The sequence below is a fragment of the Papio anubis genome, chromosome 4 (assembly GCF_008728515.1).
Source record: "Papio anubis isolate 15944 chromosome 4, Panubis1.0, whole genome shotgun sequence".
NCBI lineage: Eukaryota > Metazoa > Chordata > Mammalia > Primates > Cercopithecidae > Papio > Papio anubis.
This window is the reverse complement of record NC_044979.1, coordinates 102,776,062-102,803,867: the sequence shown is the minus strand read 5'-3', so window position 1 is coordinate 102,803,867 and position 27,806 is coordinate 102,776,062. Positions and strand designations below refer to the sequence as shown.

The 27,806-nt window shown below is 35.8% G+C and overlaps 2 protein-coding genes across 2 annotated transcripts in view; both read left to right on the top strand.

Moving 5' to 3' along the window:
• Positions 1-27,806, top strand: part of LOC116274632 (probable C-mannosyltransferase DPY19L2) — a 38,546-nt gene that overhangs the window by 2,071 nt on the left and 8,669 nt on the right. The window contains 4 exon segments of the mRNA XM_031665862.1: positions 14,135-14,171; positions 14,691-14,792; positions 22,908-23,027; positions 24,552-24,735. Coding sequence (XP_031521722.1) covers positions 14,135-14,171; positions 14,691-14,792; positions 22,908-23,027; positions 24,552-24,735 — 443 coding nt within the window.
• Positions 4,265-27,806, top strand: part of LOC101015792 (probable C-mannosyltransferase DPY19L2) — a 93,345-nt gene continuing 69,803 nt past the window's right edge. The window contains exon 1 of the mRNA XM_031665353.1: positions 4,265-4,324. The gene's annotated coding sequence lies outside the window, so the exon portion shown is untranslated. The remainder of the gene's footprint in view (positions 4,325-27,806) is intronic.

Below are 27,806 nucleotides of genomic sequence, written 5' to 3'. Positions count from 1 at the left end.
ATCCATTTCCTCTTGAGTGAACTTTGGTTGTATCTTTCAAGGAATTTTTAAATTTTATTTATGATGTCAAATTTATAGATAAAGGCATAATGTTTTCTTTCTTTCATGTATCTATATTATCTGTAGTGATAGTTCCTCTTTCATTCCTGGTATTAGATGTTTGTGTTCTATTTTTTTTTTCTCTTATCAGTCTGGTTAGAGGTATATCAATTTTATTAATTTTCTCAAGGAACCAGCTTTTGGTTTCATTGATTTGCTCTACTGTTTTTGTTTTCTGTTTCATTGATTTCTACTTGATCTTTATTACCTCATTTCTTCTGCTTACTTTGGGTTTTGCTCTCCTTTTTTTCTAGGTTTTTTTTTTTGTTTTTTGTTTTTTTTTAAGTTATAAAGCAAGGTCATTGACTTGAGACCTTTCTTGTTTTTTTCTTTTTTTAAAACACAGGTGTTTAGTGCTATAAACTTTTCTCCAAGCACTGCTTTATCAGCATCCCATATATTTTGATAAAGTGCATTTTTAAATTTATTTCATGTTATTGTCATACATTTTACTTAAACATATGATATAGAAATCTCAATAAATTATTGTTTTTGTTTAAACAGTAAATTACCTTTCAAAAGTATTTGAAATTTTTTAAATGTTATATATTTACCCTGTAGTTACCATTTTCGCTGCCTTTTACTTGTGTACAGCCAGATTGACCTACTGTATTCCTGCTGTCTGAAAGACCTCCTTTAACTTTTCTTCTAGTGCAAATCAGCTGGTCATGAAGTCTTTATTTTGCCTTCATTTTTGAAAGGTATGTTTCCTGGGTGTAGAATTGCAGGTTAACAGCAATTTTCTTTAAGAATTTAAAAGATGCTGCTTGACTTGTCTTGTTTGCATTTTTTTCTTATGAAATCTGTTGACATCCCTGTGCTTTCGTCTGTAAATAATATGTTACTTTTCTAACTGTTCCCAGCTAGAGATAAGATTTTCTCTTTACCACTGATTTTGAGCAGTTTGTTTATATAATGTGCCCTACTATAGCTTTCTTTATGTTTCTTGTATTTAGGATTCATTGAAATTCTTAGATCTTTAGGTTTATAATTTTTATCAAATTTGGAAAAATTTTGGCCATTGTTTCTTCAAATATTTTTCTGCCTCCCCACCTCACTTTCATTTAGGGACTCTCACTACATGCATATTGGGCTGCTTGAAATTGTTCAGTGGTTCATGGAGCCTATGTTTATTTTTGTTCTTTATTTAATTTTGGAGAGTTACTATTGCTGTGTCTTCAAGAGTTCACTGGTTGCTTTTCTGCAGTATCTAACTTGTTGTTAATCACATCCAGTGTGTTTCTCATTCAAGTCATTGTAGTTTTCATATCTAAAAGTTCATTTTGGATCTTTGAAGTATTTTGTGTCTCTAATTAACATGTTCTGTCTCTGTTACCACTTCTTCACCATGTGTAATACAGTTATAGTAACTGCCTCAGTGCCTCCACCTGCTAATTCTGTCATCTGTGTCAGTTTCAATTAATTGTTTCTTCTCCTCATATCGGGGTTGTGTTTTCTTGAGTGTCTGCATGCTTGGCAATGTTTACTTGGATGCCAGGCTTTGTGAATTTTACCTTGTTAGCTGCTGGATATTTTCTTATTCCTATAAATATTCTTGAGCTTTTTTCTGTGATGCAGTTAAATTGCTTGAACACAGGCTGATGTTTTCGGGCCTTGCTTTTAAGATTTGTTAGCTGGAATTAAAGTACTGGTTAGTTTATGGCTAATATTGCTGCACTCTGAAGCAAACTCTTCTATGTAGACTACCTGATGTGCCCTTTGGCTGCACCATTTTATATTCCCACCAACAATGCATAAGCATTCCAATTTTTCTACATTTTTGCCAAAACTTGTTACTTCTGGTTTTGTTTTGGTTTGTTTTGTTTTATAATGGCCATCCTAACAGGTTTGAGGTGGTATCTCATTGTAGTTTTGATTTACATTTCCCTGATGATAAGTGATGTTGAACATCATTTTAAATACCTGTTGGGCATCTGTATTTATTCTTTGGGGAAATGTTTATTTAAGTCATTTGCTCATTTTTAATAGAAATATTTGGGTTTTTTTCTATATGCATCAGAAATACTGGCCTGTAGTTTTCTTGTAGTATGTTTTTCTGGATTGGTATCAGAGTAATACTGGCCTCAGAAAATGTGTATAGAAGTGTTCTCTTCAGTTTTTTGGAAGAGCCTGAGAAGGATTGGTATGAATTCTTATTTAAATGTTTCACAGAATTCTCCAGTGAAGCCATCTGGTTCGAGGTTTTCCTTTGTTGAAAAAATTTTTATTACTGATTAACTCTCCTTATTAGTTATAGGTCTGTTGAGTTTTTTTGTGTTTTCATAAGTTACTCTTGGTAGGTTGTATGTTTGTAGAAATTTATTTCTTATAAGTTATCTAATTTGTTGGCATATAATTGTTCATAGTTGTCTCTATAATCTATTTTGCTTGGTATTTTAGTTTTTTAGGGTGAGAAAGTAAATGTGGTTCCTGTTATACAAACTTGGATGGGAAGTTTCATTCTGATTGATTTTAGTTACTTTGGGTGAAACATTACCATGTTTCAATGAGGAAGAAATATATATATATATAAAATTATACTCAGAAAATATTCCCCATTATTCCTTCCAGCCCATTCTCTCCACCTTACTTTTCACCCTGTTACTGCCTATTCCCTGTAGGTAAGAAATCTCGTTAGTTTTCTGGTTGAGCCATTTAGTTGGGCTTTTTTGAGTACTACTAATTGTTACATGTGTATTTTTTACATCTCCTCTTCTTATATTAAAGATAGTCTTTTGCACTTTTTTTTTTTCATTTAACAACCTATCCTGGTATCAGTTCATAGAGATTTTCCTCATTCTTTCTGGTGGTTTCCTAGTGTTCTACTGTGGATTTACTGTCGTTCAGTCACTCTCCTATGTCTGGCATTTAGGTTGTTTCCTAAATTTTGCATTTACAGACAATGTTGCAAAGAATAATCTGATACATTTATATTTTCCTATTGGAAGTTTAGTAATCCTGGCTCACTTTGGGAATTTCTACACCAACTAAATGATACAAAATTCGAATCCAAATCTAAATAATATGCAAGTCCAAGAATTCAATTTCTCATGAGAGCACTGTTTTCACCCCATACCTGGGAATAAACAAATAACCTATCAACTTGTAGAGATGGTAGGTGAAGTATTCTTAGGCACTGTATGTCTTAGTCAGTTTGGGCTGTTAAAACAAAAGTACCACAGACAGGATGGCTTAAACAACAGGAATTTATTTCTCACGGTTCTGGAGGCTGAGCAGTTCAAAATCGAGGTGCCAGCTGATTTGGTTCTTGGTGAAAGCCCTTTTGGTGGTTTGCAGACAGAGGCCTTTTTGCTGTGTCCTCACATGGTAGAGAGAGACATCAACTCTCTAGTCTCTTGTAATACGGGCACCCTAATCCCATTTATGAGGGTTTCACCCTCATGACTCAGTTACTTCCCAGAGGCCCACCCTCCAAACACCATCACATGGGGGATTAAAGATTCAGTCTGTGAATTTGAGGTGGACACAAATTCTCAGTCCATAGCACTGCAGTTATAGTTTTTGAGGACCCTAGCTTTATGTATTAGTCTCAATTCCAACTTCTTACCTTTCATAGACCCAAGGCCTCTTCTGCTGCCCTCCCCTTACAATACAAGCCTATAGTTGTAACCTTAATCTACAGGCCTTTATAAAGACTGCCAGGGGTGGTTGTTATCTGCTAATTAATATTGTATTTTTAAAAATTCACCTTTTTTCTAGCATCAGAAGTTCCTTCTCTTTCACGTGAGTATACGTTTTTTAAACATGTTTAAATATTTTATTTGGCAGTTTGGAGAGGAAGGATTTGCATGTTAGTTTAGTTCATTAATGTTGCTGGATAACTCACATACAGACTTGCATGGATGCTGTCATATGCTCATATACCATTTACCTTTGTAGAGGAATTATCCTGCAGAAAATGGCCAGGGTATCTATGTGAGGAAATAACTTGATTCAAGAGGCAGCTTTTTGACACACAAACCACTTAACTCTCACCTTAAGGAAAATTGCCATGTCCAAAATTTGAAAAATAAACAGTTATGGAGGAAAATGGCTGGTGATAGCTGAGATGGAACAGGGCGGCTATGTAATTTTTGAAATGTACAATTTATACAAAATATAAATGTTAATTGAATTGTTTCATTTTCCCTTATGTGCATTTTAGGCAATAATTCTAAAGAGAAATAAAATTTAAAAACTGGGAGTATCTGAACTCAACTTTTGGGTAAGAGTCAATGTTTTTAATGTAGTTTATTTAAATTCTACTTTTGATTTCTATAAATTGAACACAGTTAATATATTTTAAAATGCTAATGATTTATAGTTAATAAACTGTCTTTAAAATAGCTACTATCTAAGGTAGATAGATATGTAAGGAAATAGTCCTTAGCAAAGACTAGAAATCATTTTCAAGAAGTCAGCGCACGTATTTCACAACTCACTTCCAGGCCACTCTTCCTTTATGTTTCATCCTGCTGTATCCACACAGCCTTGCTTTTTAACATTTGTTTGTCTTGAGTTTCTCTCTTTAGCTTCAGTTAACCTTCCCTTCAAAATAACTCAAGTTCGTAGTTTCTTTCCAGCTTTCTCCTTTTCTTTCCTCTGCATCTATCCATCATGTATCTCTCTTTCCTTCTGCTTCCAACTTTAGACTCTATTACTTTTGTCCTTTTAACATTTTCCTTACAGTCTCCCAGCCCCTTCTAATTTGAACTCAGCCACTACCTAATTTTTGTTTGGCTTCTTCCCAAATATGCAGATGGATGGCTCACGTTACCTCCATGGTTTCCTAGTAAAATAAGTTATTAGGCAGGTAGTGCAACTCCTAAATTCTCTTAATATGAGACAGATGATATTCTTTTTCGCTGGTCTGTGATGTACTTCCATTAAAAAATAAACCCTGGGACACACACAGTGGCTCACGCCTGTAATCACAGCACTTTGGGAGGCCAACACGGACAGAGAGCTTCAGCCCAGGAGTTTGAGACCAGCCTGGGCAACATGGCAAAACCCCGTCTCTACAAAAAATAGAAAAACTAGTTGGGCATGGTGGCATGAGCCTGTGATCCCAACTACTCAGGAGGCTGAGGTGGGAGGATTGCTTGAGCCCAGGATGGTTACAGTGAGCCATGATCACCCCATTGCACTCCACGCTGGGTGACAGAAGAAATGAACTGTTATGTTTACATGTTATATATTGAGAGGATAAGTCTAGAAATGTTACAAGTTGGGGAGGTAGTTTCCTACCCACAATACAAGAGAACAAAATGGAAGGAGTTGCTATTTTCTCCTTGTTGGAGGCATTCTCCCATCCTTTATGGTGAAAATATAGAAAGATTTGTACACTAAGTTGTTGAATGGATGATATGATGCTTTTTTTGTCTTTTTATTATTCTTTATTGGTTCTACTTAATTTGATTTCCTTTTACTCCAGGCTAATTTTGTCCTAGTATGCAGGCTTTAGAAATTCATATATCGACATTATACTTTGTAATATATAATTTTTTCTGACTTTAGAATGGAGCAAATTTAGTAACCCCAAAAGGAGGCCTGCACCCCAGCTGCAACCATTGAAAAATAACAACAAATAAAGAGCGTCCATAAACATCAAAAAATTCCCGCCAAGGCTGCACTCAAAGGAAAATTTACTGTCTTCATTTTTCAACCACATTTTCAGTAGTAGACTGGAAAGAACATGAATTGACTAAGTTTTAAATTCAGGAATATCAAAGAAACAAAAAATCTAAGTAGGGAAAGAGTTGAGATTTAACCAAATGTTCAGCTTACATGTTTTTTAAGCCTCCCTAGGTATTATTTTCTGTTTTTAGCTCTGTATATCTTTGGCAAAGATAAGTATTTATTACACACAACCTGAACAAGGTATTTTTAGATCTAAGCGATTCATTTTAGAGTTTAACGTCAATAGAAGCAAATTCACTGTTTAATGGAAGACTCCAGTTTTTGGTGGCAAGGTAATTATTGAATTGAGCTCATGCTGAAATTTACAAAGGGGAACTTTGTGTGTGCCATGAGGCATGAGAATCATTACAAGAAGGGAAATGGAACCTCCAAGATAATCTAAAGCTCAGTACTAAGGCCAGATAAGAATAGTATGAGAAAGGATGTTCTTACTCGTGAGCATAGATTCAAAATTTCACCTCGATTAAAAACATTCCTTACACACAAAAGTATAGAAGATTAGTAACTCAAGAACAGCCATCGATATGATAAAGATAATCCGTTTGTGATAAAACTGGCTTATTCTAGGAATCCAAAGATGTTTCTGGAAGATCCAAAAATGTAAGTTATCATACTAACAGATTAAAAGAGAAAAATATCTTATGTTCATCCCATTAGATGCAGAAAATAAAATTGATAAAATTGAACACCCATTTATAATGAAAACGTAACACAGTAGAAATAACAATTTTCTCAACCCAGTAAAATTCTTCAGCAGTCATTAGCCTTACCGATAATAAGGTACTTAGAGTGTTCTACTTAAAATCAACATAAAGATAAATGTGCTTTTTCACATTTTATTAAAGTCCAAACTAGCTTAGTAATGCAAGAAAAGTAAATAATAGGAAAAGGAAAGAAACAGAAAGAAGGAAAATTTATTATAGTATCAATATTTACCTAGAAAGAATAAAATAATTGACAAATTATTAGGAATTAGAAGAATTCAATACCATGGCTAGATTTAAGTTTAATATTCAAAAATCAATTGCATTTCTATTCTTTGGCAACAAACAGAAAACATATTTTTTAAAAATATGCCTTATATATTAGGAAGAAAAATGCATAGGATCTGAATGAATCTCACAAAATGTATATTGTATTTGTATGGAAATTTATTTTAAAAATTCTAAGACATAAATAGAGAAAACCCATTTATGTGTATGAAGGTTCATGTAATGCAGTTCTCCCCAGTTGATGTTCAGATTCAAAGAAATTTCAGCAAGATTGTCTTGCAGGTCACTTTTCACTAAATGATGCTGGAATAGTCTATCTATATGAGAAAAACCATATGTTATACACAAATATCAGTTCCAGGCCTAGCCATTTTGACTGTCCCTAAGCTGGATGTCTTTTTGACATGTCTTTATAACTTTATAATGCTCCAGTCTTTTCTTGATTTTCCTTGTGCTAGCCTTGGAATCAGCCATTTTTCCAAGGAGCCCTGGTTCCTTTTAGGGGAGAACGGTATTTGGAAACCAAGACCTGAGTGGTATGTGCACTCGTTACTACCAGTGTGTCCTTGTTTCTAGGCCCTTTCACTGCATGTATGTGCACACGTGTGTGTGTATGAAATCATGATTTCATAACTATAGCTCCAATCCCAGCCCAGTGCTATAGAAAGGCAGACTAGTTAGGTACCTCAGAACTCACAGAAAAACACCACAGGCTGCCATCTCCTGAAACTCCATCCAGTGGCAGAAGATACTTAGAGTAGGTCCAGGGAAATGCCTGGCCCTGTGGGTCTGGTATCTACTGTTCCCTCCAGGGAGGCTGCCCATGCAGGTAGCAGCAGCAGGGATCTAACAGGTGCCCTGCTAGGACTAGGAAGCCCAGGAAAGAGCCCTCTGCCCTCTGCCGCACTCCCTACTCCCATACATCCTGGTGTCTCTACCTCCACGGCAACAGGACTCTGGGAAGCATTCTTCCCTGCATCGCAGCATGATTTGGGGCGGAGACAGAGTACCAGGGCACCAGATGAATCAAGATGACCAGAATAGCACTAGCACTGCAAAGGCTCTGAAAAGTAAACTGTCATTGTAACTATAGCACACAGAAGTAGGCCAGGACTTGCATGATAAACCTAAAAACAAAGTGACTGTCTGCTGAAATAGAAATTTAAAATAGGATCCACAGTCTCTAACATAATATAAAAAAATGTACTGCACACAAGAGAAAAACCATTCATCTTGGCAAGAATGAAGAAAATACAACTTGAATGAGAAAAGACAATCAACAGATGTCAACACTGAGATGAATAGGATGTGGGGATTATCTGACAAGAGTTTTAAAGCAGTCATCATAAACACACTTCAATGAGCAGTTTTAAATACTCTGGAAACAAATGAAAAAGGCTATAAAATCTCACCAAAGAATTGTTTTTGTTTTTTTTTAAAGAAGAATTTGGTGATTATAGAACTGAAAAATACAATAACTGACATTAAAATTTAGTAAATGGACTTGGTAGCAGAGTGAATATTACAGAGGAAGCAGTCAGTGTTCTTGAAGATAGAACAATAGAAATCTCCCAATCTAAATTGAGAGAGAAATCACAGGAGAAAGGACAGAGCCTCCAGGACCTATGGTATAGTAACAAAAGATCTAATATTTGTATCATCAAAATTTCAGAAGGAATGGAAAAAGAGAGTGGGGCTGAATAGTATTTTAAGAAGTAATTGCTAAAAATTCCCCAAATTTGGTGAAAGACACACCTGCAGAGTGAAGACACTGAGTGATTCCCAAGTAAGACAAACCCAGATAAATCCATGCCAAGATACATTATAAGTTAACTTTTAAAACTAAAAGAAAAAAATCTTGAAAACAGTTACGGAGAAATGACACATCACCTACAGGGCAAAACTGACTTGAATTGTAGCAGACTTGTCATGTGAAACTAAGGAGGCCAGAAGGTTGTGGCAGAGCATTTGTCAAGATGAATTATATATCCAGTGGATGTTTCCTTTAGGAATGAAGGGGAAATAGACATTCTCCAATCAAGGAAAATTAAGATAATTTGTGGCTAGCAGAAAACCTTAAAGAATGGTTAATTGAAGTTCTTTTGTCAGATTTGTTGAAGACCAGATGGTTGTAGATATGTGGTTTTATTATTCTGTTGCATTGGTCTATGTGCCTGTTTTTGTACCAGGACCATGCTGTTTTGGTTATTGTAGCCTTGTAATACAGTTTGAAGTCCAGTAGCCTGAAGCCTCCAGCTTTGTTCTTTTTGCTTAGGATTGCCTTGGCTATGTGAGCTCTTTTTTGATAGCGTGGAATCAACCCAAATGCCCATGAATGATGGACTGGCTAAAGAAAATGTGGTACATGTACACCATGGAATATTATACAGTCATAAGAAGAAATGAGATCATGTCCTTGGTGAGGACATGGATGGAGCTGGAAGTCATTATGCTCAGCAAACTAATGCACAAACAGAAAACCAAACACTGCATGTTCTCACTTATAAGTGGGAGCTGAACAGTGAGAACACATGGACACAGGGAGGGGAACAACACACACTGGGGCTTGTCAGGGAAGGGGAGGGGGAGGGAGAACATCAGGAAAAATAGCTAATGCATGCTGGGCTTAATACCTAGGTAATGGGTGACAGGTGCAGCAAACCACCATGGCACATGTTTACCTATGTAGCAAACATGCACATCCTTCACATGTACCCCTGAACATAAAATTTAAAAAGTTCTGAAAACAAAAAGGAAATGAAAGAAGGAATCCTAGAATATAGGGAAGAAATATAAAACAGAGCCAGATACAGAGGCATATAACATTCCTCATGAGCATTTCCTCCTCGCCAAAAGTACTTTTCTCGCTTTCTATTCTTTATCTCTTTATTTAGATTTTAAGCTTCAAGGATTTAATTCATTTATTTTCACTCTCTTACTTTTTATGCAGGATAAAGTTTCTGTTTTCGCTGAATCTAAGTTTCCTTTATCCCTTGCTTCTAAATGTCTCTCCTTAAATTCCATATGGAAAGTACTTTGCTTCTGCTGTCATGCTATCATTCTATATTTTTCACCTTTCTGAATCTGTTTTTGTCTTCCCTGTGTAGCATAAGTTGAGTCTGTCTTTGCTTTGTGAGATAATGTGAAAACTTTGTTTTAAGTTTTATGTGTATTTGACTATATTTGCTTTGTTTCTGTATATGATTCTCTTTTAAACTTTTTGTATTTAGGAACTTAGTTTTGTATTTTGTATTTATATTATTTCCTCAATTATTGCATATTTGAAACTTTTTTTATAACTTCTATACTTGAATGACAGATTGGCTAGATATAAAATACTTGGTTCTCTCTTTTTTAAAGTTTCCTTTAAAATGCTCTACACCATCAGTTTCTGGTTTGTATGTTTCTTTTAACAAGTCTGATGCTAGTCAAATTCTTCCTGTCCCCTCATAAATTATGGGATTCTGTGTTTGAGGGACTTTTTCATTTTTCTATAGTTCTACTTGAAAGATGTCTCTTTGAGTTAGCTTCGGCCAGCCTAGATTAATGTTTCCAGGTACTCCCTGGATCTCTTTCCAAAGAAGACCATTCCATGTCTTTTTTTATTTCTGGAAAGTTTCTGGATTGAGAATTCTAACACTAGTTTTGATTCATTGTTGTGGTTTTTTTTCCAGGCTTCCCAGTTGGCATGTGCCTTCTTTCCATTTCCTACACTTTGCATTTCTCTCTTTACTTTTTTTTCTTAGGATTATTTCTTTTATTCTTCATCATTGTTTTAGTGCTTCCTTATTTAATTTTCTATTAAATTTGGTTTAATTTTTCTTTTTTTTATCATCTTGTGATTTCATTTTATTTTGATAATGTTTCATTTTTTTCTGAATTTCCTTTTCTATGTCTATTAAACTTTTTTTATTTCTTATTCGATTCTTTTCCCCATTTCTGTTCTTGGTTTTAATTTTGCTTAAATTGCTTTATTTCTGAATGCCTATTCGAGGATATTTAATCTAACTTTTTAATTTTGCATAATTTTCTTTTCTCTGCTTTGTGAGATTTTTACCGTCTGTGTGTGTGGATTTCATTAGCTGAAATATTTGACTTTCATGTTTGTTATCTTCTTAAAGCACGCTTTTGATATTTATAGGTGCATTTTTTTCGTCTATTATTTTGTGTTTTCTAGTCCAAGTGCAAACCTCTTCTGAGAATGTAGCATATGTGCGGATTTTTTTCAACTTTAATAACTTTTTCTTTTTGTGCAGATGGCAGAAGGATGGATAGTCTTTGGTCTGTCCCTTGTTTTTCCTGTTGGATATTTCTTTTTTCCTTCTGTGACTCCTCTTTTATTCCTCCTTTTATTCCAGAAATGATGCTCTTCTGACATTGTGTTTTGTCCCTACTCTCACTCTTAGGCTCCTGCTCTAGGATCTCTATTTAATTAATCTCCTAGGGCTTTATATTATAGACTTCTTTGGTTATTTGATTCCTTAATTTTGACTTCTGTCTTCTCTTTTTTCTTTGTGACCTTTTTAGGTCTCTTATTCTTTCTGTGTTTAGGTCAGGAACTCTGAGGGCTAACCTCTACATATATCTCGCTTTGCTCCTTCTTTTGATCCATAGGTGATCTTGAAGCCTAGGCTGCTACTCTTTCTATATACATGGCCGTACCCGTTTCACTTGCTGGCCGATATATGCAGAGATTTGAATTTAGGCCACCCTTCCTCAGGCTAACCAGTACACAGTTGTTCCTTTTTAATCAAGGCTAAATAAAAATAAACAAATAAATAAATAACAAAATAGAAGCTCTCATTGCCAGTTCTAGTTCATATTCCTCTTCTTAAAGGAAAGCTAAATTTTCAAGATTTTAAAACTGCTATTTCTTTTAAGATGGGTTTTGAGACGTACAGGAGTGGTAGAAGAACTTTTAAGGTAGTGTTTTGAAAAATGGATTTTCAGCTGAGAAATAATGTTTGGAAACAAACACATAAACACTTAACAGAAATCAAAAAGAAGTAGTTTCTAAAACTTCCTTTAGATTTCATATATATAAGCAGCCACTTTTCTGACGCACCTGTGGTTTTCTCTCTTTGTTCAAATCCCTCTCCCTCTGTCTCTGTATGGGGAGAGCTGTTTTCTTCTTTTCCTTCTTCTTCTTTCTATTAACCTTTCTACCCTTTACAAAACAACAAAATAAATAAATAAAAAAGACTTAGGAGATGTAGAATCTCTGAAAGTGTTCCTACATACCTTATACCGAGTGTCGCCGCCTTAATTTTGCCGAACAAGATTTTCTAGTTGAACTTTTAAAATCCCTCACTATTTATATTCCCTACATAATTAAAATTTTTCTATGCTGGTTTATAGATATAATTGAATACTTTAACTGGCAGGGATTTGTAGTTTCTAATACTGACTTCTATTCTATTTCCTTCTAGCCAATCTAAGGTAGTGCCTGGTGGTTTGAAATAACTATCTTTGAAATTCTCTTGATTATCTAAAATCGTGGGTGTTTCACACTGACGTAGTATCGCTTTTTAGTTAAAACGAAAAGTTCTTACAACATGTAGCTGAATGAAAACTTTGAAACCATCTATTCTTATCTCTTCATTTTACAGAGGCTAAGTGCCTTCTTTAAGGTCTCTAGACAAGTTATTAGCAGAGTCAATGATAAAGTCTTGCGGGTCAGTGATCATTGCAACCTACTAAAAGTGGAAGAATATTCGTGGAATGCTGACTTAGGCCTTTTAGGAAAAAAAACTTTTTTTTTTTAACTAACTTTACACAAGTTTGTTAAGTAGTTATTTGTTTATATTTCAGTTAAAATGCAAATAGTTGTTTACATCATAAGTTATCCATTTATTGCAGATGTTAACATATATATGGGAGGTCAGCCCTCAGCTTCCTGGAAAATACAGAACCCCAAAAAACTCAATTGTCTGCATTTTATTTATAATTATGGACTAAAATCAATGTATGATGTTTTAAGGTCTTTCTCTTGTTATATAAAAAGAAAATAAAAATTTTGATCTTTTTTATTTCTAGGAAACACATGCAGTTGTTAATTTTATCCTCATGGTACTTCATTTGTTAATGTCTGAAAGAGTCTCTTTCAAGGGCTAAGTCCCTGCTTAACTAACTGGTTTAGGGAATAGAAAACAATGCATGAATCTACTTTTTATTTCTAGCACTTTCTGTTTAGAAATAAGCATACATGAGTATATCATACAATAACTCACTCTGAAATTTTAATCATTTAATAGTATCCACTAGGGGCCCTGTTTGATGCTGGAAATTATGTAATTTTGGTGCAAGGGATTATAGTATTATTTCTAAAAAGGTCAAATGCTATTCTTGAAGTAATATAATATGTAATATAAGTTTATATTAAATAAAATTTCTCGGCGGTGGTGCATGATTTGCTATTTATTAGCTGTGTATTTTGCGCCGGTGGTTTATTAGCTCTATTTGTTGCTACTGTCTCTGGCATATGTCTGATACATTTCCTGCCTTCCCTTTCCTTTTTATTGTTTTAACTTTATTATGTATGTCTTATGAGAACTTTATTTTAGACCTTTTGTTGTTTATATATCTGTTAAGTTTGTTCCACGATTATGTTTCTGCCTTACTTCTTACATTGACCCCACCTCTCTTTTACATAAATCTTTTTTTTTTTTGAACACAAGTCTGGCTCTCTGTCACTCCAGCCCGGGAGGCAGTGGCTAATCTTGGGGCCCAACCCTGGGTTCAAGCACTTTGGTGCCTCAGCTTCCTGAGATGAGAGCAGCCACTCATCACTCAATTTTTGTATTATTAGTAGAGATGTAGTCCCAGCATGCTGTCCAGCTGGTCTCCAAACTCCCTGACTCAAGTAATCCACCTGCCTCAGCCTCCCAAAGTATTGAGATTACAGGTGTAAACCACCGCTGCCCTCCTACAAATCTTTAAAACACACACATACACACACTTCCTTGGTAGTCCTGAGTGACTTCCTCTTTATGTGACAGTTATGAGGAAGACCTGAAATTATAGTGGTTTGGTTACATTACTGTTAGTCACCAGGCCTACTCTAAATTAGAAAAATAAAGTGCAACTCTAAATTATCCTTGAGTACTGGTAGATTAGGAAAAATAATTGAATGAAAACTGCTTATAGTCATCAAACTTATTATAAGATAATTTCCATCCCTATAAAAATAATTTGAATTAAGAGTTTACTTGCCGAATATTTTCTTTTTCTGGCCTTCTGAGGATGCTGTGGAAGAATAATTGTCTCACCTAGAGCAGATTGTAAATAATCAGTAGAAAAATAGAAGTTCTGCATTGGATTTGGTTGTTGGTATTTATTTTTAGTCTTGGAAATCAAATAGCTAAGTCAGAAATCAAAGTGGTATGTATAATTGTTGTAATTCTTATGAGGATCAGATCTCATATTCAGTGGTTTGAATATATGTCTGTAAAACATCAAGAAGTACCAAATATTGTAATCAGTCTGTGAGGCTTTGTGAAAGTGACAATGCACAGAAAACTTATGATCTACAATATATGTTGAAAGAGGTTAAGTAAAATAGTTTTTCATCATAAGTTGTCTTATTATAAAATGTACTACATGGTGGTTTCTTCTCAGCAGATATTAATTTTATCTCACTCTTTATCATCTTCTCTTTTTTTCTGACTTCTTTCTACTTTTCATTTTTCATGATATTTCTCTTTATTTTCAGTTATCTTGAGAAGTCAGCACATTGTATATTTGGTTCACTGTAGTTTTTTATTTTCTTAGAGGGATGTCTAAATATATTGGATTTATCTGCTCTATAAACTTTGTTTTTCTTACATCAATAAAGTATTACTGGCTATAGGCTATAGTCATTTGTGTAATTTTAATTGATTTTACTTTATTTTCTCCCAGATTCGCCTGAGTGATCTTATAGCAGCCAGAATATTAAGGTATACAGATTTTGATACTTTAATATACCCCTGTGCTCCCGAATTTGACTTCATGGAAAAAGCGGTATGAATGTTTCTTTTCTCCTTCTCTACTAATAGGAGTTTTTGCTCTAGTTTTTTTTTAATCTGAAAGTCAAAATTTTTACTTAGAAACAGTCAACTTATTTTATATTTTTTTACTGTAACTGCTAATCCACCTTCCTCACTTGTTTTTTTTTTTGTCTGTAAAATAAAAAAAAAAAAAACAGCCTCATATCTTATAGAGTTATTGATGATGGGTAAATGAGATAATCTGAGAAGAGTGTTTAACATACTATATGACCCATAATAATTACTATTATTTTCAATTACTTTCAGTAATCTAGGCCACTTGGAAATATGGGACCATTCAGGAAAAAAGTCTCAATTCTTGTTTCTGTTTTTAAGAAATTCAGTTTTATTACAGTTAACACCCCAAATATTACAACATTTTTAACAAGGTGTTACCAAGAAAGGTATGCTACTGATGAGTTTTAATGAACATATAAAAATTCATTTTAAATTATGCAAATGCAAGGTATTATTCTTTTTAAAAAGTTCATGCAATAAAGCTTTAAAATATAGGCTGGGCGTGGTGGTTCATCCCTGTAATCCCAGCACATTTGGAGACTGAGGCAGGTGGATCACGTGAGGTCAGGAGTTTGAGACCAGCCTGACCAACTAGTGGTAACCCCATCTCTACTAAAAATACAAAAATTAGCCAGGCATGTTGGTGCATGCCTGTAGTCCCAACCTGAGTAGGAGGCCGAGACAGGAGAATTGCTTGAACCCTGGAGGCAGAGATTGCAGTGAGCTGAGATGGCACCAGTGCACTCCAGCCTGGGCGACAGAGTGAGACTCTGTATAAAAAAAAAAAAAAAAAAAGATTGTCTTGGCAATGCGGGCTCTTTTTTGGTTCCATATGAACTTTAAAGCAGTTTTTTCCAATTCTGTGAAGAAAGTCATTGGTAGCTTAATGGGGATGGCATTGAATCTATATATTACCTTGGGCAGCATGGCCATTTTCACGATATTGATTCTTCCTATCCATGAGCATGGTATGTTCTTCCATTTGTTTCTGTCCTCTCTTATTTCACTGAGCAGTGGTTTGTAGTTCTCCTTGAAGAGGTCCTTCACATCCCTTGTAAGCTGGATTCCTAGGTATTTTATTCTCTTTGAAGCAATTGTGAATGGGAGTTCGTTCATGATTTGGCTCTCTGTTTGTCTGTTATTGGTGTATAAGAATGCTTGTGATTTTTGCACATTGATTTTGTATCCCGAGACTTTGCTGAAGTTGCTTATCAGCTTAAGGAGATTTTGGGCTGAGACAATGGAGTTTTCTAAATATACAATCATGTCATCTGCAAATAGGGACAATTTGACTTCTTCTTTTCCTAATTGAATACCCTTTATTTCTTTCTCTTGCCTGATTGCTTTAGCCAGAACTTCCAACACTATGTAGAATAGGAGTGGTGAGAGAGGGCATCCCTGTCCTGTGCCAGTTTTCAAAGGGAATGCTTCCAGTTTTTGCCCATTCAGTATGATATTGACTGTGGGTTTGTCATAAATAGCTCTTATTATTTTGAGATACGTTCCAAGGAATTTATTGAGAGTTTTTAGCATGAAGGGCTGTTGAATTTTGTCAAAGGCCTTTTCTGCATCTATTGAGATAATCAGGTGGTTTTTGTCTCTGGTTCTGTTTATATGCTGGATTACATTTATTGATTTGCATAGACAATCCTAAGCCAAAAGAACAAAGCTAGAGGCATCACGCTACCTGACTTCAAACTATACTACAAGGCTACAGTAACCGAAATAGCATGGTACTGGTACCAAAACAGAGATATAGACCAATGGAACAGAACAGAGCCCTCAGAAATAATACCACACATCTATAGCCATCTGATCTTTGACAAACCTGAGAAAAACAAGAAATGGGGAAAGGATTCCCTATTTAATAAATGGTGCTGGGAAAATTGGCTAGCCATAAGTAGAAAGCTGAAACTGGATCCTTTCCTTACTCCTTATATGAAAATTAATTGAAGAAGGATTAGAGACTTAAATGTTAGACCTAAAACCATAAAAACCCTAGAAGAAAACCTAGGTAATACCATTCAGGACATAGGCATGGGCAAGGACTTCATGTCTAAAACACCAAAAGCAACGGCAACAAAAGCCAGAATTGACAAATGGGATCTAATTAAACTAAAGAGCTTCTGCACAGCAAAAGAAACTACCATCAGAGTGAACAGGCAACCTACAGAATGGGAGAAAATTTTTGCAAGCTACTCATCTGACAAAGGGCTAATATCCAGAACCTACAAAGAACTCAAACAAATTTACAAGAAAAAAACAACCCCATCAAAAAGTGGGCAAAGGATACGAACAGACACTTCTCAAAAGAAGACATTTATACAGCCCAACAGACACATGAAAAAATGCTCGTCATCACTCGCCATCAGAGAAATGCAAATCAAAACCACAATAAGATACTATCTCACACCAGTTGGAACGGCAATCATTAAAAAATCAGGAAACAACAGGTACTGGAGAGGATGTGGAGAAATAGGAACACTTTTACACTGTTGGTGGGACTGTAAACTAGTTCAACCATTGTGGAAAACAGTGTGACGATTCCTCAAGGATCTAGAACTAGAAATACCATTTGACCCAGCCATCCCATTACTGGGTATATACCCAAAGGATTATAAATCATGCTGCTATAAAGACACATGCACACATATGTTTATTGCGGCACTATTCACAATAGCAAAGACTTGGAACCAACCCATATGTCCATCAATGACAGACTGGATTAAGAAAATGTGGCACATATACACCATGGAATACTATGCAGCCATAAAAAAGGATGAGTTCATGTCCTTTGTAGGGACATGGATGCAGCTGGAAACCATCATTCTCAACAAACTATCACAAGAACAGAACACCAAACAATGCATGTTCTCATTCCTAGGTGGGAATTGAGCAGTGAGAACACTGGACACAGGAAGGGGAACATCACACACCAGGGCCTGTCGTGGGGTGGGGGAAGAGGGGAGGAATAGCATTAGGAGATATACCTAATGTAAATGACGAGTTAATGGGTGCAGCACACCAACATGGCACATGTATATATATGTAACAAACCTGAGTGTTGTGCACATGTACCCTAGAACTTAAAGTATAATAAAAAATAATAATAAATGTAAATAAATTAACTTGCTATTTATTGAGATAGATGTTCAGTTTTAGTAAATGCTCTATGAGGATTTTTTAAATGTTCATTTCTTATTTGGGGGAAGTTCAAAGTTACATGTTAATGTGCTATTCTAAATGGTCTAGTACACCAACTTATTTTTCTACTTCTTCTGTTTTCTTAGAATGCTATCTTCACATACAACATTAAAAATGAATTTTTAAAAATTGTCTTATAATTTTAATAGTGTTTGCTTTATATAGATAGTGCTGTTGTTCATTGCATGATTATTATAGGATTGTACTTTTGATTATTATAAAGGATATTCTTTGCTTTACTTAGTGATTTTTGCTGTAAATTTTTCTTTGTAGAAAATTAGTATTGCCACATCTGCTTTTTTATAGATTTGCCTGGTTTACCTGTATTTACGCTTTATTTTTTTTTAACATTTTTGTGACATTTTGGTTTTGGTATATTTCTTACTGTTAGATTTTTTTTTCTATTTAAATTCCTCTGATACTCATTTTCTAATTGGTGAATCTAACCCATTTTCATATTAACTGTGATAACTGGTGTGTTTATACTTCTTCCTGCCATCTGATTTTATGTTTTCTATTCATCGTGCTTTTCAAAAATTATTTTCTTGATACTTGCTGAATTGTTAGCTGTATTCCATTTCTATATTTCCTGATGGTTTTTCTTAAATTAGTAGCAAATATATTCATCTTGATACTAAGAATTCATCAGCATCTAAAACCTGTTACTACCAATGGTAATAGCTAATAGTTATTATTTCCTGTATGTCTGACAGTATTTTAAGCTTCTTACCAGTATTAACTCAATAAATCCTCACAACCACCTTGTAAGAAGGGAGTCAGTTATTCTCATTATTTACAGATAAGGAAACCAGTAAGAAGGTAAGTAATTTTCCAAAAGGCACACAGCTAGTGAGTAGTGGAGGCAGAATTCATACTCAGGCTCTGTATTTAGAGACCTGCTTGCTTCAGCACTGAGCTGTCGGAATATTGTTACTTGTCCCTGCCTACACACCCTCTCCTTCCAGGTTATGCTGAAATTTACTTCTAGATTGTTGTCTTATCTCTTATGTTTTAAGAAATCTCTAAACATTTACATTAAAGACATCAGCAATCTTTGGACTTGACTTCAAATTTTACTGATTTATTTTTCCTTGACATGTAGAAGTTGGCATGCTTTCTGGGTGCTTTGTTACCTGAAAAATGGCTTTATTTTGCCCTCATATTTGATGGATAGATTGGTTAATAGATATTTGTGGGTTTCATTCAACATTTTGTTGACATTACTTCTTTGTGTTCTAGCATTGAGCATTACAGATGAAAATTTCTATATAGTTTTTCTCTCTGGAAATTTATAAGGTTTGGAGGGGTGATGTGTGTGCTTTGTTGTTCTCTTATTCTTTCACTTTAGCCTCTCTTTCTTGAATTTCTGTTACTGCTTTTATCATATCTATTTCTTCTCTTTCTATGTTGTTAGAGAATATCATCACTGAGTCTTTAATACTGTCAACTTCAGCTGTGTACATGTTGCTCTTCAACCTTCTTTTGAGGCTTTAAATTAGGCAAATATATTTTTCTTAAAATTTCTGAAAACTCCTTTTCACTGGAGCTTATTTTAATTATATGGATGCATGATCCTCTTAAACTTCTGTGAAAATAATAACTGGAGTTTGCATTAGCTGTTTCATGAGAGGTCAAGTTTTTTACTCATTTTGGTGTTTCCTTTTCATGCTATTTATGTCTTGGGATTTGGTTGTATATTCACATTTTTAATTAGCTACTTGATTTAAATAAAGTATCAGTAGTCACTTTCAGGGTTCTTGGTGATTATAATAATTACTCACCTACCAGGCTTCTTCCTTGCATACAGCTCACTACAGGAATCTGTAGTGCCTAGAAGATTTCGGGACAAGTGGGGAAACCGCAGTCCGTTAACTGCATACACAGGGAAGGAGCTACAAGGGAGGTAGAATAATTTGGTCTCCACTATTACCTTAAGAAACCTTCCCCTGTCTTCTATTTTAAAAAAACTACTTCATACAAAGGGTAGAAGCTACAAGGGAGATAGAATAATTTGGGCTCCACTACTACCTTAAGAGACCTTCCCCTGACTTCTCTTTTAAAAACCCTATGGGTCTCTGTACCCCTGAACTTACTTTCCACACTTATTTCTCTTTTCACCCTCAAAATCCATATTAGAGTGCCTCTGCAGGCTATAAAGCCTCTCATAAAAGTAAAATACCCAGTCTTTTCAAGAGAAGAATAAAATAGGCAGCCTCCTACCTCTTGTCTTACTCTAATAGAAACTCCATGAAGATAAGGATTGTGTCCATACTGTTCATGCTGCACAGCAGTTGCCCTTATCTGCAGGGCGATGCATCCCAAGACCCCCAGTGGACGCTTGAAACTGCAGAGAGTAACACACCTGATTGCCATCATCGGAACACATTTCTGTTCACATCTTCCACCCACAATTTTGATGCCTTTTCCATCTTAACTAAGCACGTACCATGGACTGTGGCCATAACTTTTGCAGTTGTAGATGCAACAGCAAAACTAGTATTAATTTTTTTTTCTTCACAATTTCATGGATAGATTTGTTCTTACCATAGATCTTAGCCACCTCAGCATATGATGTTTTTTCTTTTGAGAACTTTCACCTTTTCTCTTAAAAGAAAGCACTTTACAGCTTCTCTTTGGCATATCTCAACTGCCAGCATCACTGCTCTTGCACTTTGGGACCATTATTAAGTCAGAAAAGGGTTACTTGAAAATAAGCCCTGAGATACCACCAGAGTCCATCTGATAACTGAGATGGTAACTACGTGATTAACAGGCTGGTGACATATACAGCATGGATATGCTGGACAAAGGGGTGAGTCACGTCCCAGGTAGGTTGAAGCAGAGTGACTTGAGATTTCACTATTCAGTATGGTGCACAATTTAAAACTTAGGAATTGTTTATTTCCTGGAACTTTTTGTTTAATATTTTTGGACTGCAGTTGACCACAGGTAACTGAAACTGTGGAAAGTGAGGATCGGAGGATAAGCAGGGACTGTGGTATTCATTTCATTGCATACTGCCTAGAATACAGTAGGTGTACTATAAGTATTTTATAAAGGGACAACTTTTCTGAAACTAAAAATATTTCTGTTTTACCCAGTAATTTTTCTTCTGGAAATTTATGCTAAGGGAATATTCAGACATGCTTACAAAGTTTTATGCACGAGTGTCTATGTTATTTGTAATTGTGAAAAATGAAAACAACTCAAAAGTTTAACAGTGGTCATCTAAAGTATTCTATACACTGTATATATAGGTTTAATAGAAGGCCATCCTATTCATTTATTCATGAGAGGTACAATCTCCAGGGATCTGTAAGATCTATTTTGTCTTAACCAAAGAACAAATTTTTGACATATCTTGAATATGATGCCTATAAATTATGCCTTTTAAATTGTTGTAATTTTTGTAGTATTATCTGATATTTTTATTTTTATGTATGTTCCTAAGTAGTTTAGAGATACTCAGATTTTTAAGATCAAATAAATGAAGCTTATTTTTATACATTTATAGTATAAAAGACATTCAGTAAATAGATATTTTTGTTTTATTCTAGAAAAAAGCTCCTTGAACACGGTGAGGTAAAGCTTTCATTTTAATCTCTGGTAGACTTGTGTATTACATTCTAGTTTGAGGATAACTGACAAAGGTATAACCTGCTGCTGACGCACCATCAGTCGTGAGTTGTCAGCATTGGTGATACATTTCTGCTGATCCTTCTCACCCTTTCATCTGCTCTCACTTTTGAATAGATATAAGGATTTAAAAGCTAGAAGGCTGATTTATGACGATAGTACAGAATTAAATTAAATTGCATTCATTTAACAATAACAAGCATTTGGTTTCTAGCCTGCTGAGCTAATCAGCTACAGTCCATTAGGGCAGGCGCCCTCGGCCCTGTGACTGGTGGCCATCTGCCACCACGTAGATTTGCTGGTCAGTCAGCGACAAGCTCAGAAGTGTTGAAGGACACAAAAGATACTAAAGTAATGTTCCTGCTCTTCAGTATGTGTAATTTTACAAAGGAAACAAGACAACATTTGATATGGTGCAAAATCGTTTTGTAACGTAAAAAGGAAAAGATCAATGTGGACTAGAGATATTTCCTATTTGATAGAACTTTAAGTGGGTGTTGAGGTAAAGGTCAAATTTACAGGAGTGGGTAACTGAATTTGAACTTAATAGGGATAGTTTATGACACATGTTGAGTATCCCTTATCCAAAATGCATAGGACTAGAGGTGTTTCAGATTTCAGATTTTATTGAATTTTGGAATATTTACACTGTAGTTACTAGTTGAGATCCCTAATCTGAAAATCCAAAATCCAAAATGCTTCAATGAGCATTTGTTTTAGCATAACCTTTGAACATCATATTGGTACTCAAAAGTTTCAGATTTTGGAGCATTGTAGATTTCAGATGTTTGCATCAGGGATGCATTGGTAACTTTGTCACTTTATAGTGAGGCCTACTGTGTTGGTCCTCCGCCTCCTCACACCACCTCCTGCTCTCCCTGGCTCCTCTGCCTGCTCCATTTTCTTGCCAGCTGCACTTATTGCCTTACAGTAGACTATGTAATGGATTTATTTATTTGCTATGTCTATGTATTGTCTGTCTTTCGTTACTAAATGTACTTAAATACAATACAAGGGCAGAAATTGCTCACTGTTGTATCTGAAGCACCCAGAAGAGTTCCTGGAACATAGTAGGCATTCGATAAATTGTTGCTGAATGAATGAATACTAATAGGCTCATTACTAAGTTAGAAGATCTTTGTCTTAATGAATAATATAGTTTCAATATAGTTCATTAATTTAAAAATATGAAAAGTAAAAATGTGATTTTGTCTTATTTGTGTTTTTGTAGCTGACTTTTCACACATTGCAGTTGTTAGCGTTTACTGCCCTTGCTATTTTAATTATGAGGCTAAAGCTGTTTTTGACACCACACGTGTGTGTTATGGCTTCCTTGATATGCTCTCAGCGGGTAAGGGATTCATTCTTGTATAACAATACCATAAAAACTATAGTAACTACACTTAAAGTTACCGCAGCTTTGCTGACGGTAATTCAAAATACAAACACACTAAGTGTTTTTAACTAATTTAAATGATTTAAAATATTACTTCATGATTCACTATAAGCAAGAAAAGCAATTTCAAGTGGCTTTGAAAAGTATTTCTAGATTTTAAATTGATATTTCTATAGCAAGTGATTAGGCAAATATTTCCCCTGTTAATATCCTGTCTATGAACATAACCTTTCGGAGTTCAGGTCTGTGTAAGAGTGCCTGGCACAGTGGCTCACACCTGTAATCACAACACTTTGGGAGGCCAAGGCGAGCAGATCACTTGAGGCCAGGAGACCAGCTTGGCTGACATGGTAAAACCCCATCTCTACTAAAAATACAAAAATTAGTCAGGCATGGTGGCACGTGCCTGTAATTCCAGCTACTTGGGAGGCTGAGGCAGGCGAATCACTTGAACCTGGGAGGCAGAGGCTACAGTCAGCCAAGATCGCACCACATCACTCTAACCGGGGTGACAGAGTGAGACTCTGTCTCAAAAAAAAAAAGAAAGAAAAAAAAAGTTTCCTGGTGGCCGGGCATGATGCCTCACACCTGAAATCCCAGCACTTTGGAAGGCCGAGGTGGGCAGATCACTTGAGGTCAAGAGTTCGAGACCCACCTGGCCAACATGGTGAAACCCCGTCTCTACTAAAATACAAAAATTAGCAGGGCATGGTGGTGTGTGCCTGTAATCCCAGCTACTCAGGATGCTGGGGCAGGAAAATTGCTTGAACCCGGGAAGCAGAGGTCGAAGTGAGCTGAGGTCGCACCACTGCACTCCAGCCTGGGAGACAGAGTAACACTCTGTCTCAAAAAAAAAAAAAAAAAAAAAAGTACCCTGAAGTGCTCATCCAATACCAGAGCAGATGCAGAGTAATTGCTCTAGTATGGTCCCATTTGGCTGAAAGAATCTATAAGAAATTCTGGGGTTCTATCACTGTATCTAACTTACAAAAGAACTAGATAAATTAGCTAGAATATTAGGCCTCAGGTACTTCTACAAACACCTTACTTAGTTTTGATTATGAGTGTATAGCCTTAAAATACCATAATGCCTGTTTTCCTGAGAAGAATCTATATATGTCAAGCTAATAGGACTTCCCTGTCTACTAACGATGTCCACAAAAGGCAGCCAACATGAAAGGATTTAGTTCTAAGATGTTTCACAGTTGTGATTTGTTTATTTTAATCCTTGGTAGTAAATTAGTACTAGAAGGATCAGGCATTCCTTCCTTAATTCTTCCCAGGGGAGAGAAAGTTCCGTTTTCACCTGGGCCCTGTAATGCCAACATATTCGTTGCTTTGGAAACAACCGGAGATGGTAATTCTGTATACATATGTGCTGATATCAAAGGGTAATTCACATTGGTTTGAGTAACAAGGTGAGAATTTATTGTTGACCCTGCAGTACTCTTCATATAAGAACTATAAATAAATGGTTTCTGTCATCAGCTCTTTGGCTGGCTTTTTCGCAGAGTTCGTTTTGAGAATGTTATCTTTGGCATTCTAACAGTGATGTCAATACAAGGTTATGCAAACCTCCATAATCAATGGAGCATAATAGGAGAATTTAATAATTTGCCTCAGGAAGAACTTTTACAGTGGATCAAATACAATACCACACCAGGTGTGTAAGTATTTGGTTATATGCATAGTTTTACACAAACATACAAACACATTTGTGTGTGCTATATAATTGTCATTTCTGATATATGTTTTCATGTGTGTATGACAGATTTCCATAGGCCTTCATACTCTCACAGATTTTGAGCAGACTATTGTAATGTCAATTAAACCCTTTCAAAAGGCAATTTTGTGCTCCCTTTAAGCCCCTCCCAGATAATTATAAAATAATTTAAATTAGCACCAGGAAATTAATGATTTTTCACAAGTTATGTCCTTTAACTCTCAGAGAGCACTATAGCATTTTAACCATAACAATGACAAATCAAAGAAGTAAATCTTTAAAAATGAAATTTCACACCTTGTGCCAGGCACAGCAGAAGATACTCTTGATGGTGGGGAGAACTGGCACCGCTTCTGTCACTCCAATCAGTGCCCTCTCCTCTAATTCTGTAAACAGGTCATCGGCAGAAGAGTTAAAGTCTTAGATATTCTATTTTCTTCACTAAATCATCTCACAGAGATAGTATACATCCTACTTTTAAATACTCCAAAATTTTCTTTTTAGCTTATCTTCTTTTCTTCCTGTCTTTATTCAGAACTATCCCAAGCAGATAGATAATTTTAAATACCTTTCCAGAGAATAAGTATATTCTATAACATTTTCTGTAACTAAATTTGTAAATCTAAGATTATTTTTGATATTTAGAAACTTTCTCTGGTACGAGTTCTTCACTGTGGTTTATTTAAATTTTCTTATGACTCCTGAGCTTGTTTCCTCTTATTTCTTATTTGATAGCCACTTTTTTACTAATTAACCATCATTAAGGTAAATCTTTATAGGCATTAACTAAGATATTTGGTCTATAGCTTTCAAAGGATGTAGGTGACAGCGCCTCGTTAAACTGCCAAGCCAGTTTAATTCGAATTTTAAAAGTAATCCCCAACTGACTTTTTCCACATAGGAGATCAAGGTAGTCACTCCCTTTCTTTACTCTCCCTTACCCCTCCCCAGTTATGGCTGTTTTTCCCAAGCTTTTAAAGATAGCTGCCCTTTTAATCTTTTCTTGTGTCTTTCTTTGTTCTGGTGTTTGTATTACGTTCCTGACAGAGAGCCTACGTTTGGCAACTTATCCTTCTAAGATAACTGCCACAAACCCCCATCTCACTTTTAGATGCCTCTTCTTTGATCTTCTTTTCAATCTGTCTTATTCTCCTTTTAATTACTCTTATTATGAGTTATCTCATGGTTACCACATATTAAAAGCTGTATGAAGTTTTGTAGTATTAGTGGGACTCGTGCTTATATTGAGGCCTGCCACGTAAGGCTGTATAGTTTGTGCACTGCACAAAGGTGACCAATTGAGAGGATAAGTGAAAGCTTAAATCCAGCTTGTGGTCCACTCAGCAAGCCATGTACAAACGGGGCTCTGTCAAGTCAGGGGAATACCTTTTTCTAATCTGTGTGTAGGCTAAATGGAGACTTCCATACAGTGATAGGAAAATACCTGATTTTTCCTTGTTATGCTCATTTACTTCACAGCCAAAAAAACAGAAGGTGGAGGGGGAGGGTATTTCTTCCTCTCTGTCTGCCATAGATGACAACTCAGTGGGTCCAGCTCTTGCTGGACAGGTGTGCCTAGTTTTTTCTGGAAGACCCTGGCCCTGGGCTTTCAGTTCTTCTTGCCCAGCATTTCCCAACCTTAGCACTGTTGACATTGAGGCTGTCCTATGAATTACAAGAAGTCCTTGGCCTCTATCTACAAGATGCCAACAGCATCTCCTCCCTCCTCCCCATAGCGTGACATCCAAAAATGTCTCCAGAGTTGACAGTGCTCCCTAGGGAGCAAAATCATGCCTGCTTGAGAACCACTTCTCTAGCTTAACAGCTTGTCATCATTAATTATTGAGTCTCCAATAATAAATACACATTCTTTGACTGGCTTACATATTTTCAAGTTTGAGGCATATAAAGAAATTTTCATTCAGAGTTGCATTTAGAATGCTTAGTTATATTGGAAAGGAAACCCTCAGGGTTCTCAAAGTTTTTAATTTATGTGGGTACATGGCAGGTGTGTATATTTATGGGGTAGATGGGATATTTTGATACAGGCATACAATGTATAATAATCACATCAGGGTAAATGGAGTATCCATCACCTGAAGCATTGATCCTTTGTGTTACAAACAATCCAGTAATACTCTCTCAGTTGTTTTTAAATGTACAATTAAATTTTGTTGACTATAGTGTTACCAAACACTACATGTTATCCTTTCTTTCTGTTTTGTTTGTGCACATTAACCATCCGCACTTCCCCTCCACCCCCTCGCTATCCTTCCCAGCCTCTGGTAACCATCATTCTATTCTTTTTTTTTTTTTTTTTTTTTTTTGAGATGGAGTCTCGCTCTGTCGCCCAGGCTGGAGTGCAGTAATCGGATCTCGGCTCACTGCAAGCTCCGCCTCCCGGGTTTACGCCATTCTCCTCCCTCAGCCTCCCGAGTAGCTGGGACTACAGGCGCCCGCCACCTCGCCCGGCTAGTTTTTTTGTATTTTTTTAGTAGAGACGGAGTTTCACCGTGCTAGCCAGGATGGTCTCGATCTCCTGACCTCATGATCCACCCGTCTCAGCCTCCCAAAGTGCTGGGATTACAGGCTTGAGCCACCGTGCCTGGCCCATCATTCTATTCTTGATCTCCATGAGTTCAACTCTTTTAATTTTTGGCTCCCACAAATAAGTAAGAACATGCAAAGTTTGTCTTTCTGTACCTGGCTTATTTCAATTAATGTAAAGGACTCCAGTTCCATCCATGTTATGGATAGCATCTCATTCTTTTTTTTATGACAGGATCTCATTCTTTTTTATGGCTGAGTAGCATTGTGTTGTGTCAGTGTACCACATTTTCTTTATCCATTCACCTGTTGATGGACACTTAGGTTGCTTCCAAATCTAGGCTATTGTGAGAAGTGCTGCAATAAACACGGGAGTGCAGATACCTCTTCTGAACATTTATTTCCTTTCTTTGGGGTATATATCTAAGAGTAGGATTGCTGGATCATTTGGTAACTCTATTTTT